A 14,505-nucleotide genomic window follows, 5' to 3' on the forward strand; every position below is an offset into this window, starting at 1 on the left:
GGAGCATATCCGTTCTAGCCAATTTGACTAAGTCCATATATATACATTCCCAATTTGGCTAAGCCTAAAATATACACATTCAAATTTACATAATGCTTCTTGAGGAAAAAATAAGTTTACATCCACAACACATGTATATTTATTAATATTATAGTATATAGTGTAAAATTTGTCACATCGTATAATCAAATGACGCTTTTGCCAATAAGGGGATTCAAACCACTCTCTTTCCCATCCATCTACTGGGCCTTATCCAACACGCTGGAAATGAGTTTGTTAATAATGTTACGACGTGTAATATTTATATGGTCTTAAAAATTTCTACAAGCTAATATTCTCTATGATAAATTTCCATTTAAAAAAAAATCCCTAATGATAAATTTAGGCATATGTTTAATTTTATTTATTATTTTATTATGGAGTTTTTTTTTTTGGTTATATATTATGGAGTTGTATTATTATTCACTATTGAGTTTTAATATTGTTCATTATATGTGATACTAAGTTTTAACTTTAATAGGAATTTTTTTTATGTGGTACTAAGTTACTCATATATTTTATTTTTGTTTTTATGTCAAGCTCATATATCTTATCATATGCAATATATTGTAGTACATTATTATAACTAAAAAATTATGGTGCGTTTAATTTTCTTTCACTAATTACTACATATTTTCTAAAGATACGGTGTCTGTTAGGTTGCTGCATAATCAACTTAAATCACTCAAACCCACAATGCCATGCATTTTATTCCAATTTTTTGTGATAAAATAATAGACAATTGACTAAATAAACATCCTCTAAAGTTTCAATAAAAATTTCTAAGTTTTTCTTACAATTTCCCTTATTTTTATTCAATTTTTATCGATATCGATATTTTCTCGATATTTCCATTGATATATCTGTGTTTTTGGACCACCGATATTTCCGAACCCTCGATATTTTAGACCATGTGACATACAAATATTTGTCCCAGTAGCTAATAGCTATGATGGAAAAGCAACGGTTAAAGGCAGAGACATGCGATGATTCTTTAGCATAGGACGCGTGACAGCAGATCCCAATCTCCTCATCAAGCGGACTTCGCGTGTCACTGAAACCACTGCATAAAGCCATTGCAGACACTCGGGATTCTCTCTCCAATTACATACTAATACAACAGAGAGAGAGACGCAGAGAGAGAGAGAGAGAGAGAGAGAGAGGCAGAGACCAAAGAAGATAAGCCCTTTTCTTCAAACAGAAGCGGAAGAAGCGCTTCTGAGGAGAAAAGCCAACAATGTCGGTTCTTTGATCCCTCACTTTCATACTTATCGAATCAGTCTTCTTCATCTTCTGATTATATATCTTTGTTTTACTTGCTCTGATCCGTTCAGACTTTCTCTCTCATTTTCCGTCGTATTTTCTCTGCTTGTGGAGTTTCTTTTTCTATTTTGTTTGGTTGATTTGGTGTTATTAGAGAGCGCTTCGAGATCAATGCCGTATAATTAGGTAGATTTGGCGGGCTCTGTTTGCGTTTGGTTGCGGAGAAAGTTGAAAGGAAAGGAAAGGAAACGAAACGAAATGAGAGGAATTTTTGTTTTGTTTTGGATCAAATGATTAATGATTTTCTTTCTAAAGTTGTTTCTATTTCCTAGTGATGAATTTCTTTCTAGTTCAGACCATTATATTTTCTCTACAGCTCATCCAAAAACTAAAACAATCCGGCTGGAATCTGCATTTTAAGTTTAATTGTGGTGATTATGATGCTGTGGTTTCAACAGCGATTCGTTTTCTTATTATCAGTTTTTTTTTTAATTTGAATTTTTTTCTCCTTTTGTGTTTGGTTGAACGGAAACTATTCCATTAGAGAGTTTATCAGAAGGAAAATTTTAGGCGAAATTCATTGTGGAGGCTTCCTGAATAAATATAAGAAAATTTGGAAATGAGTTTCCTTTAATAACTAATTGAAATTGATCCTTCCCTTAAATAGAAGAAATGGAGATGAGTAATTTTAGAAAACTGCTTAGATCTGCCAATGCCAGTTGAATTATGAAATTATGGGAAACTATATGAATCTGGAAGCATTTTGATTTCCTTTTTTCGTCCATCTTCCATCCTAAAACTCATGATTTATTTGCTCTATGTATGAATTTGATTGTTGGTGAGTTCTTGAATTTTCTCTAAGATGAAATTTTGATCCTTGGTTTGATTTGCAGGAATTTCTAAATGTGCAAAAGTGATTGCACTTTTTGGCCTGAGTTCTGTTATATGATATTGGGTGCTAGAATTTGTCGAAAGATCAGGTTTGCATCTGCCAATTAGTTTGTTTGTTGACCTTATGGTCTCTTCACCCTGTAAATACTCATTTCTTGTCTTTGTGCCCTTTAGATTGCTCGTCTGTCTTGTAGCTGAAAATGAGTTGGAACCCGCACATGGAAGTTCATTACACCTACACCGGCTGTCCTTATAGCACGGCGGGTAGCTTTATGGAGTATTTTGAAGGTCTTACCTATGAACATGTGAACTTTATTTTTTCAGGCGATTCACATGCTCAGGTACTTTCCACTAAATATCAGCATAAAGGTTTCCTTCAACTTTCCATAGATGGTGATTCATTTAATGAGTCTTTACATGCATTAAATGGAAACCAGGCTCAAAATATACTAATGTGTAGTATGAATCAATAGTATTATTCCTTGGCTTTTATCCTGTTTCCAAAATTTAGGACCACTCATACGTAATGAGTTCTTGTTTAACTTTCTACTATCGATAATGCAAACATTTGAACCTTGGATTGTTTGTCTGTATTGTATCTATCAAAGGACATTTCTTTCAATTTCTTGCTTGCAGTGGAAATCACTGCAGATTTTACATCTTGTTCCGTGTACAATAAGATTTTTCCTTCTTATGTGTGTAGGAGAGTGCTTACCCAACAATGAATACAAATTATTACAAGTTTGGGTTATCTGAACCTGGGAATACTTCATATTATGATCTTGGTTTTGGTCATGCTTATGAGTTGAATGATCCTGACCCAAGAGGTGGTGAACAAAGAAGGCTTTTGCAGAGCTCTTCAACAACGACTAATGAACAAAATGTGGCAGTGAATTCAGAATGGGAAGGAAATGCAAACACTTCTACGCGCGACAACCCCATAGAATGTAAGTTCTAAGTGTTTTTTTTTTCTTTTTTCGGTGACGATAGGTATCATGATTATGCTCTGGTTTTCTCTTTTCTGGGTCCTATATTAGAGGCCCTGAAGACTGGAAAAATGTTATTGAGAGAATAAAACAATGAATTAGTGACTATTATGTTCATTGGCGATGAAGTTTCCAAAGGTAAGATAGTCTTAGAGCATTCTCTAGTTGTTCTTCTCTTCGTGGATGGATTAAAACATTATAGGGCCTGCAGGGACCAGTAACATAGATGAGATAGAGGCCTAGTGGTGACTTATAGAGTTAGTTGACATATATTTTTCCTCTTGAAAAGAAGAAGTTAATGATTAGGCGTTGGATTGTTAAAAAGTTTGTTATTTGGCAACCACCTTTTCTGAATTTTAATGATAGGACCCACTGTTATAATGTTTACTTGTCCTTGGTTTGTTTCCTCTTGGAGTTTTCTAATAATACATTTTACTTATACAAAAGCTTTTATATTGTTGTACTTGCTCTTTTTCATTTCATATTCTTTTGAATTCAAACTTTCTGCTGTTTAGAGCTACTTGATCTCTCCATCCCTGTTAATTAAAAATTTAAAACCATTGTGTGATGAAACCTAAAAGTACAACTTCAAAATATATGGCTGGCCAAATGAGCCCTTATAGGTAACATGGACTGTATATATTAAACTCCACTGATGTAACCTTGTGACAGTGTATTGTAAACTTAAAATCTTTGAAGGACCGTGTACTTGCATGTTTCTTCTGAGTTTGACTAAAAGTGATGGTAATTCTGTTTTCTCCTCTATTTCGATCCTTTTTTGCTCCTAATGTCGTTTGGTGTTAATTCTGTTCCCACTCATTTACTTTACACTTGATATTTGCCTATTTTTCCAACAATTGAAGTATCATATTTTACATTTCAGGCCCACGGAGAAATCAAAATTCCCAGGATTATCAGGTATTTAGCTTCTCCATGATTTCGGTGCAGAACAAGTTGAATGCTTTTAAGTGTTAAACTATCTGTTTAGATATACTATACAATTAGGCTTCTGTTCACGTTAGCATATATGCACTACATGTGCACACAGGCACCTATATTGGGGGCTGAGTAGAATTGATTGCCTTAACATGAATGGAAGCTTTAGATGATTAAAGTCATCACAGCCTAGTAGGCAGGCCTTTTCCTGATTTCCATTTATAATTTTTCTTCCTAAAATATCCTAACCATAGATTTTGTACCTGGAATTTTTTCTGTAGATCATTATGACATTCAAACTCTTTATGTGAGAAATATAAGGAGTTGAATATATTGAAAGTTGAAGCATTTTCTTACTTGCAGGTTATTTGGCAAGACAACATTGATCCTGATAGCATGACTTACGAGGTTTGCTACTAGTTTTATACTTTCTCCTCCTCAGAATTTGGATAATACATTTCTATTATCATTAAGTAATCTGTCTTATCTATTGAAAAGTTTTGATTTTTCTCTAGATTATGTATTCATTAGGATGTTATGCTAACAAAAAGGATATTTTAGCAGTTCATACTGAATTTTTTTTCTTGATGGTGTAGATTTACTTCATTGTTAGGAAGGTCACTTGTGCTCTAAAAAGTTCATTTTATGACTCTTTTTGTAATTTCAGTTCGTTCTCAATGACGTGATTCTTGCAAATTTGTTAGACTTTGGTTCTTTTCTTTTTTATCTCTCAACTGCACAATTTCTGCCTGTTACTGGGCACTGGGCATACCTTGAATTCATACTTTGTTGTCATTAGTTTAAGTGAATTGTTTTTTTTTTTTTTCTCCTGAAATTCTACATTCCTTGCGTAATAGTGTAGAATATTATATTCCTAGCTAGTCTCATCAGCCTCATCAGCTTTTACTGGTGGATATGATTTTTGGTTCTGGCCATAGAGTTGTATTCTTGTTGGGGATCTGACTCCATAATTGTTAGTGAGCGAATCTCTGAAATATAACCATGTTCTCTAGTTTAAGCTGTTGTATGTCTTTAACACCTTGTGTTGTATGGAAACATATAGTACTTGTTAACAACATTTATTTTGTTCCTTATATTTTTGCGTTTTTACATATATTTTGAATAAATATTACTGACAATGTTTTTCATGTTCAGGAATTACTTGAGTTAGGTGAGGCAGTTGGAACTCAAAGTCGAGGTCTTTCTCAAGATCAGATTTCTTTGCTTCCAATCTCGAAGTACAAATGCAGCTTTTTCTCGAGAAAGAAATCACGAGATGAGAGGTACTCTCTCTCTCTCTCTCTCTCTCTCTCTCTCTCTCTCTCTCCCCAACAGCCCCTCAAATCAAAATTGGAAATCTAGAGTCCTACTTTATGGAATTGCTTATGGTTTATTATAGCACCAGACAGTTTAATATTTACTAATGTTTGCGAGAATAACATTTTCCCTTGTTCTACTTTTTTTTCTTTCTTTCAATTTATCTGAAAAAGAAAGAAAAGAAAATTGGGTTTTCTTGATTAGTATGGGATTCTGGAGAGATATAGAACACTAATTTATCGGAGAATGAAGGTACCCTTTTGCACAATTGGCTGTTTGATCAAAATGTTTCTACGATAGAATGATGACATAAATGTAGCAAATAGGGCATTATAAGCAAGGTAGCTCACTGTCAAGCATAAAAGTAATGACTTGATTTTCGGCTGCATCATGCTTCAGTGGCTCACTGTCTAGGACAATTATGTCGTTTGCTGTCTGTGATAGAAATATATGTCCAACATGGTAGATACTGTTCGGTGTATGAGGTGAGAAAGTTTGTAATAATCCTGTATGAGGACCTATGATTTAAGGTACTGGCTACTAGTCACTAACAAAGTCTCTGGGCCTTATGCTGCAAGACTAAATTATAATGTGTAGTTATATTGCACTTTTCTTGTCACTTCAATTTTATGTCTCATAGAACTCATATCTGCTTCTGATGAAAAATTATATATATATATGTCAAGAAGCTTATCATCTATCCAACCTTAGATGGGATTAGATTGGTTTGGATTGAAAAATCTACAAAGTGACCAGTATAAGTATCGGATTGGATTTAGTTTTGCTAAAGTTTAATGGTTAGGGCTTCATTTTGGTAAGTGATTTATATAATTAGCTCCCATCCCATATTAGAAGTTTTCGGGATCTGTCTGTGCCTACTACATGGTGCCTTCCAATGGTACTGAGTATTTATCTCCACAACCAAGGACAGAGTTCAAATTCCCCCTCCCACTTTGCGCTCTTTTGCAACAAAACACTATTTTTTTTTTCCGGTCATTAACTTGTATTCCCTTGTTGGACGTAGATGTGTGATTTGCCAGATGGAATATAAACGAGGGGACCGACGGATTACTCTACCATGCAAACACCTCTATCATGCTGGTTGTGGGACCAGATGGCTTAGCATCAACAAGGTAAGCTGTTCTGGTTTTTTTACGATATGAATATGTTGGTGTTTTGAGTCTGTTGGATTAAGTTTAGCTGATAGTATTTGATCTTTCAGGCTTGCCCAATATGTTACACTGAGGTGTTTGCTGATGCGTCGAAGTGCGAGAAATAATCCTGATGAGCTTAAAAAAGACGAGAGCCTTCAGAGTCGATGATTTTTCTTCTTCAAACGTGGCGGTTATACAGAGATGTTTGCTTCATTTTTCCACGTTATTTGTAGAAGCATTGTGTTAGCTGTTATAATAAAAATGAAAATATTACGAAGTGAAGATTCAGATAAGTAGATGATGTGTCGTGGATTTGTGAGGTGCATGGTGTTGTTGTCTTAGGATTATTATGCTTTGTTTGTTATATCATATAGGGCTATTTTTCGTTCTCACAAAAGGCACCTAAATTCCAGGATCGTTCCCATCACAAGTCAACATGGATAATAAGTGCAAAATATAAACATTCAAAATAACACTCTTTGGCTATAATCATATCAAACTCGCAATCATTTGCATCAAACACCTGCCAAAAAAAAGAACGACTTTACTACTGAATTTTTCTATGAACAAAATAAACTTTTCTGGTCTGTTGAAGAAAAGTGTAAACCTCCTAACATAATTTCATCACCACTATTTAAATAATGGAGTTTTATTATTTTGATTGCAATTGCAAATCATGCGTCTCTTAATCACATGATGAGATCGAAAATTTGATTGCGATTGCGTCTATTGGGATGTTTGCCTACGTACCCTTGATGGGATCAAACTAATGTAGTTTCAAGTTTGGAAATTAATGGGTAAATATGACACACTAATTTAGAATTTGTGTTTGAGAGATTTAATTTAATCATTAACACATGCATTTGTATCCATGCATGATTTGGAGGATTTAAGGTTAATGGGCTATTGTGGTTGACAAACCCGTTAATCCATATTGATGCTCCTTTAGTATCTTTTGAGAGTGAGCTTGATGCTCAGTGCATGACCAATTATTTATTTGGATTGGAGTCATCATCACAACATGGTTGAGTCGCTTGGCACTCCTTTCTGAATAGCTTCTTTGCCACAATGATTGATTCCCACATTTCTTAGTGGGGCTTTTGACGTGGTTTTGTACCACTTGGGCTTTCACTTGACGATTTGGAAACTAATTCGCATTTTTGGATTTAAGCTCATTAATTCATAATTTGTGGATTTGAGACTTTGCACCACTTTACCAATTGAATTTTCAATGGACAAGTTCATTGGGCTTGGGACTTGCACTTGACAGCCCAACATATTTTAATGTGCATAGCCCAGGACTCTATGTCTTGGGCACTAGGCCTTCTTGCATGGACGAATCCATAAAGCCCATAGTCCCTTATTGACTCAGCTTTGAATTTTGGTGGAACTATATTTATTGCAAATGGACATTAATATGGCTCCTTATGTATAATTAATACTAGTCCAATTTCATTTTTAGTCACTTTATAATTGAATTTCACCAAGTTCTTCTGCTCAAGTTTAACTTTCAAGTGCTTTAGCTTTGAAAAACCAAGTATATGGTAAATGTTCTTCTCTGTTTATGATACATGGTGGGATGGATAAAGCAATTGATATATTTTCATCTTTTGTGCAGTGGTCAACATGGGTTTGTGGTTGCAATTACGGGCATATAAAACATTGGGAAGGGCCTGATTCGCGATGGGACAGGGTTTGTCACATTCCTTGTGAAGTACCAGTGTGTTGTTTTCAGACCATTCAAAGGAGAGATCTTAGAAGTTGTTACTATGGTGAACAAGGTATGCTTTCCTCTTTTACCTATCAAGGTGATGACATCAATATTATTTGTCTTTTCAAGCACTTGTATTCTTTATGCTAACTACAGAAAATATGTAATGACATATGAATTCTCATAGAAGGGAATTTTTTGTTGTGGTTGGTCCTGTTCAAATCTTTGTTTCAAACCATGTAAGTATCTGCCCTTGTTTATTCTGAGCAGTGATAAGCTTTTATCCATTTCTTGTTAGAAAATTTTGTCTTGTATGAAGTCATAAGCTTTCACAAGGACTAAGGCGGGATTGCATTGTTGCTATTGTGTGTGTTTCTCTTTGCCTTCTATTTCTCCCCCATCCTTAAAAAAAATCATTTCTACTCAATTTTTTTTAATAAATTGCAACCTCCAAAGAATCATATACTTTTGGCCGTTAAAACGCAGACCTCGCGAATGTGGACGGCGAAGTCGAGGAATCGAGAGTCCAGTAGATGAGGGCGGTGACCATGAGGCCGGGGTAGAGGGTGTTGCCGATGATCCGGCTGAAGGGATACTAGCTCTCGGAGTTAAACCAGTTCCAGAAGTCGTAGAAGCCCTTCTCGGTCAAGTAGAGGGTAGTGTAATTGAAATAGGGATCGAACTCATGGATCATGGACTCGTAGCGAAGGAAGCTGAAGAGGCGCGTAATGAAGGCGAGGATGTAGACTAAGCAGAGGATGGAGACTCGGATCAGGAGCCCATGTTGCTTGATTTTGAGTTTTAGGGTTTTGAATGAGAGGTTGTTGAGGAGATCTAATTTCAGTCCTGACATGGAGGTGGTTGGGGACGGAGATGGGCCTGTCTTCGCAGTGGCTATGCCATTGACCGGCTCAGGTTTCCTGACCATGTTTCCTTTGAGAATTGAGGAAGAAGAGGAAAATGAGTTATGGATTTGGGGGTTTTGCTTTCATAGTTTGGGATTTGTAATTTGGATTGGGTCAATAAGAGCTAAGACTGAGACTGAGACACCACTCCAGTAAGCAGACACTGGACAGGGAAATGTAGACACTGATCTGCTAACTATATAGATAGATTCATAGATTCATAAAATGAATGACTTGGAGGCCTCTCATTGTTGAGAGAGAGAGAGAGTAGACATTTGGACTTCTTTATGGGCCATCTCTTGCCTCAAACTGGTCTTTCCTTGTTTCTTTTTTTTCTTTTGTTGGGCCGGCCTCTCACCCCATATGCTGCTTTTCAATTTCATGCCTTGCTAGCTACCTTTCTTTTTTCTTTTTCTTTTTTCCAATTTTAATTGAAGCAAAATAATATCTCTTCCCTTTTTTCTAGAGAAAATATAACCCCTCTCTGTTTTAATTAATTTACTACATATTTACTAAGCTAGAAGGGATTGTTCCTTATTTTTGCTGTGTTTACAAAAATCATGAGGATTGAAACTATTTTGAAGTAAAAAACATCTTTATAAAATTCATAATCAAATACTTCGGAAACCATACACATTCATTATCTCAGCATTTTATAAAATTATGGTTGTGCCCAATGTGAAACTAGGAAAATAGAAAAAACCCTAAAATCAAATACCTTGTGGGTTTTGGTCTAAAAAAGCTCACCCTCCCTCACGATCTGTCCTGCGACCGGTCCTCTCTCTCTCTCTCTCTCTCTCTCTCTCTCTCTCTCTCATTCTATCTCTCTTATCTGAGCAATAGTTGGCGATTGCCACTGCCTCCCTAAAGCTGTCAAAGAATATGTTCTTCCATATAGTGTTGGAAAGAAACATGCAGTTTCATTCTCGTCACTTTGGCTGCAATCTCCGTGAAAATCTCTTGTCTAGCTTATGAAAGATGTTGAAGGCAATTGTGACCAGACACATTTTTTTTTTCTCGAAATTCTTTTATTTTTCAACTTTAAGAAAGAATGGAGAATAAATGAATTTATCCCTTGCTCCTTTTTCAAACCAAGAAACAACACATGAAAATGTTGTGTTTCCACACTCCAATTTTCACACCAGTTCTACCTCTGTGCAAGTTGCAAATATGCACAATGAAATCCCAGCAACTATGAACATGCTTACACATACATGTATACATCATAATTATACACATGGCTATATGTACTAAAGGTTTAATATATACATATATGTGCACATGTATAAGAGTACATATCACTTTAAGATTATGTATTTTTGACTATACTATATAACAAAAATTCATATATGTGCTTGTTACCTATGAATCATGATATGAGTATATGTGTGCTTGTCTAAAGCAAGACTAAAACGTTTTTTTTTAATAAAAAGAATGAGCAAATATACATACCACGAATTATGTTTCCATTAAATTGTCATTAGCTAATACCATGTGAAATACTTTCATTTGGTTTTAGATGTACATATATATCTTTTTTTTTGTTACAATGTATATGTATACATAAAACATAAAAGATTTCCCAAGTTTTATTTACATAAATCAAGATTAAACACACATTTAATTATATCAAACAGAAACTATCTCTCCCTATATAAATTAAACATGCATATAATTATAAGAAGCCGGAGAGAGAAATTTTTTAAAAGAAGCCAAAATGGACAAAATTGCCCTTATTTATTTTTGGATTTCCTAAAAAATCCTTTACATTTGTATGTATGGCATGTTTACTAATCCGTAATTGGATTAGGAGAAATTGAATTGAGGAGAAATTTAATTCAAGAGGAATTGGATTAAGGAGAATTAGATTCCGGATTCCTATGAAGTTGTTTACTAGACCATATGGATTGAGGAGAATTAGATTCCAGATTCCTAATGAAGTTGTTTACTAAACCATAAGAAATTGAGGTAAGAGTGGTGCTAATTACTAAAATATCCTTGTCCATATCTCATATGTGAAGTTTTGCCTAAAGCAAAAGTCCTCTAACGGATAGGAAAAAGATGGGCTAATAATCTATATACAAAAAATTCCGATAAGAATTAATAAATTTGAACGGCTTATAAATAATTATCAACTTCTCAATAGCAAATTCTCCAAGCATAATATGCAAATCTTTTACATCACATTAGAAATATATCAAAATACATATTGTGGGAACCTATCGATCAATATAATATCATGTTGACAACAAAATGGTCATGATCTCAACAAGAGTCATAATCTCTACAAAATAGTCATAATCTACCCAAAATTTTCATAATCTCAACAAAAGTATCATAATATCTTCAAAAGATTCATGAGCTCAACAAAATGGTCATGATTTGTTCCCAAAAGTATGCTATCAGCAAAAGATCTATTTGCAAAAAACTATCTTCACTCCCCAAAAGAAGCAATGTCTTCGTCGCCTATATGCCAGATTGCTCCCAAGTTTGCAACAAAGTAGTTACATATTCTCTTTTTGATTCATTATGCAGGGTGAAAAAAACTCTTAGCAAATCATTTTCTTTGGCCAAAAAGTTTGTCACTTTAAACAATTGCAAGGAAGTCAAAAATTCCATTTTGCTCAACTCACCATGAAGTTTCTCTTGCAATTCAGTCAAATTTATTTCCGTTGAGAGAACATGAACTAGATCATCAAGCTTAGGTCCCACTCCGGCTATAGCTTGTGCCATAGAAGAAAATTGCTTAGTCATCTCATCCACAACTTTTGGCCTCTTATTACGACTATTATTAGCAACACTTGATGTACTATGTGTAGGCCTTTGTTGTTGGGTATTTGGTTATGCAAAGAAAGCATCAAAATCATCAAGCCCTTCAAATGGTGACCCCGAATCAACATTCATGTTCTCATTTTCAACAAAATCATCCTCACCTTCATTGTGATTCATAGTTGCATCTTCATGCCTAACTTCTTCTTCATCGTCATCCGCATTACCAAAATTTGTACCTACAACACGATCTTTTCCATATATCTCTCCCAAGAGATAGTAGTGTGGAAATGGCTTATCGTACAAACCACTTGCCTCTTTTTTAGACTACATATACAATGACAACAGATAAATAAACATTCCAATGACATGTAATAAAATTGTACATGATAACTAATTTCAACAAATAAGTTTTTAGTTGCTTGCTGCAGTTACAGCGCAATTAGGCTCACCCTTAATAGGTAAGGCACAAAAAGTATCATCCAAAATATAAGCATCATATATGGATTTTATGTAGAGGGAATAAGATGTAATTAAGAAGTATACCTTCACCCACTCGTCATATACACTTTTCTCACATACCAACATCATTTTCTCTTCATTCCATCCAAATCCACTTAGAGATAACGTCTCAGTCATAGCAAAATATTTTAACTTCAATGTCTTGACTCGTAATTCAATATGAGGAAACTCCTTTAATCCACAACCGGGAATTTTGGCTTCCAACATACATTCTAACTTGCCCAAGTAACTATTCTTAAAATCAGTGTCAGCTTGCCACGTCATGTCATGATATAATTCCTTCAATGACTCCATCAATGCTACATCCTCACTGGCTGTCCAAAATTGTTTTTGTTGGGCCCTTCCTCGTTTCAAATTAGACCTACACTCCATGCTACATTAGCAACAAACATAAGTATGAAACCCAGCCAATATTATATATTCCCTTCCTTTTATAAAGTTGTCAATCAAACTAGAATCAAAGATTAAAAGAAACATTCCAAACTTTATTACAAAAATATTGAGACATACAAATAATGTCTATGTCTTTATCACATTACACGCACATTAAAAATAAAGAAAACATAACTAGTTGCATTAACTTATTAAGATTCCCTAGCTTCCCTAGCTGCTTTCTAAGTGTTAAACATTTCTAGTGCAAGGTTTTGCCTCCATGTAGTCCACTCATCTGAGGACTCAACAATGGTAATGTAGTCATTCGCTTCTAAATTCCCATCTTGCAATTGAGTGTTCATATTATCTTCCATAGGATCTACAAGCATCTCTCTTCTTATAAAATTATGGAGCATATAACACGCTGAAATTATACGGCTTTGTGTTGTAATGTCATAAAATGATGGACTCTTAAGAATTGCCCACCGCATTTTTAATAGTCCAAAACACCTTTCAATGACATTCCTAGTGCTTGAATGTTTCATATTAAAAAGCTCCGTTGGTGTTGTAGGTCGGTATCCATCTCTCCAATTGTTGAGATTCTATTGTTGTCTTCTAAATGGTGCAAGAAAACCTTTTCCATTTGTATAGCCACCATCAACTAAATAGTAATAACATTCAATTTACTTAATAATTTTTTTTGAATGTTACCATTAGGGACTTTCAATCCATTTCTCCTAGTCACAGCATCTCTAAGGACTCGTCCATCGTGTGCGGAACCCTCCCATCCGAGCAAAACATATATAAACTGCATGTCCGAAGAGCATACTCCCAAAACATTTGTTGCTATTTCATTTTTCCTTGTTCTATACCTTGGTTTATCCAATTCTGGTACACGCACCTTAATATATGTTCCATCTAGTGCTCCTAAGCAATTCTACATTATAATAGATGACTAAATTAATAATGTGTTAAAATATAAAAAAACTTTTAATAATAATTGTAATAATGCAACAAAATTACACACCTTAAACCACTTCCACTTTGGGTCTGTTGAGTTCTCAAGGATAGGCTCGGGTGTTTTTCAAAAATCCTTTTGGCATCAAATCATTGCTTTCAAACACTCATGAAAATATTTACTAATTGTTCGACCGGACCTACTAAAGTTGTACTTGATTGTACGATTCTTAATATGGTGTGCAAGAATATGTAAAAACATTGCAATCATCTCTTCTATGGACACATTTCGAGTCGGCCGTAGTTGTCCTCTAGTGACAAGAATTTGACATAATTTATGAAATGATTGTCTATCCATCCGTAGTTGGGCAATACATGTCACATCACTCTCATAAATTAAGCCATATAGGTAATCTAATTGCTTATAGACTCTTATAACTGATCTTGAGGGACTTCTAAGGTGTTTTTGGAAACAAAACCAAGCATAGAAATAAGTTGCAGCACAGCAACAAATATGGTTCGAAGGTAGACAATCAATGCATTTAATGTAGCATGTAATTTCTTCTTTGTGGACAAACGTAGATGAGCCATTTGTCTACGTCACATACAAGAGAAAAAAAAAATGTCATAAAGGACATCAATTGCCAAGCAAATAAAGAAATAATAAAGAAAAAAAACACTCA

The 14,505-nt window shown here is 34.7% G+C and overlaps 1 protein-coding gene and 1 pseudogene across 3 annotated transcripts; one reads left to right on the forward strand and one right to left on the reverse strand.

The window, feature by feature from the left end:
- Nucleotides 1–1,135: 1,135 nt before the first annotated feature.
- On the forward strand, nucleotides 1,136–6,983 carry LOC103326694 (E3 ubiquitin-protein ligase BIG BROTHER-like). Of its 2 annotated transcripts, none has more exons than XM_008228928.2 (9): nucleotides 1,136–1,278; nucleotides 2,196–2,282; nucleotides 2,368–2,534; nucleotides 2,897–3,140; nucleotides 4,063–4,097; nucleotides 4,479–4,523; nucleotides 5,271–5,398; nucleotides 6,457–6,565; nucleotides 6,655–6,983. In XM_008228928.2, the coding sequence occupies exons 3-9, from the start codon at nucleotides 2,394–2,396 to the stop codon at nucleotides 6,709–6,711; spliced, it is 759 nt and encodes a 252-aa protein (XP_008227150.2). In that variant the 5' UTR covers nucleotides 1,136–1,278; nucleotides 2,196–2,282; nucleotides 2,368–2,393; the 3' UTR covers nucleotides 6,712–6,983. The 2 variants fall into 2 exon arrangements, with proteins under 2 accessions (XP_008227150.2, XP_016648567.2); XM_016793081.2 differs by lacking the exon at nucleotides 1,136–1,278 and adding an exon at nucleotides 1,572–1,733.
- A 4,519-nt stretch (nucleotides 6,984–11,502) lies between these two features.
- LOC148919055 (uncharacterized) lies at nucleotides 11,503–13,266 on the reverse strand (annotated as a pseudogene). The gene is made up of 2 exons (XR_016125253.1): nucleotides 12,518–13,266; nucleotides 11,503–12,298 (listed from the first exon to the last, which is right to left on the reverse strand). The product of XR_016125253.1 is annotated as an uncharacterized LOC148919055 (transcript).
- Nucleotides 13,267–14,505: the final 1,239 nt, after the last annotated feature.

This window comes from Prunus mume, linkage group LG3, assembly GCF_029339155.1.
Source record: "Prunus mume cultivar Tortuosa linkage group LG3, ASM2933915v1, whole genome shotgun sequence".
NCBI lineage: Eukaryota > Viridiplantae > Streptophyta > Magnoliopsida > Rosales > Rosaceae > Prunus > Prunus mume.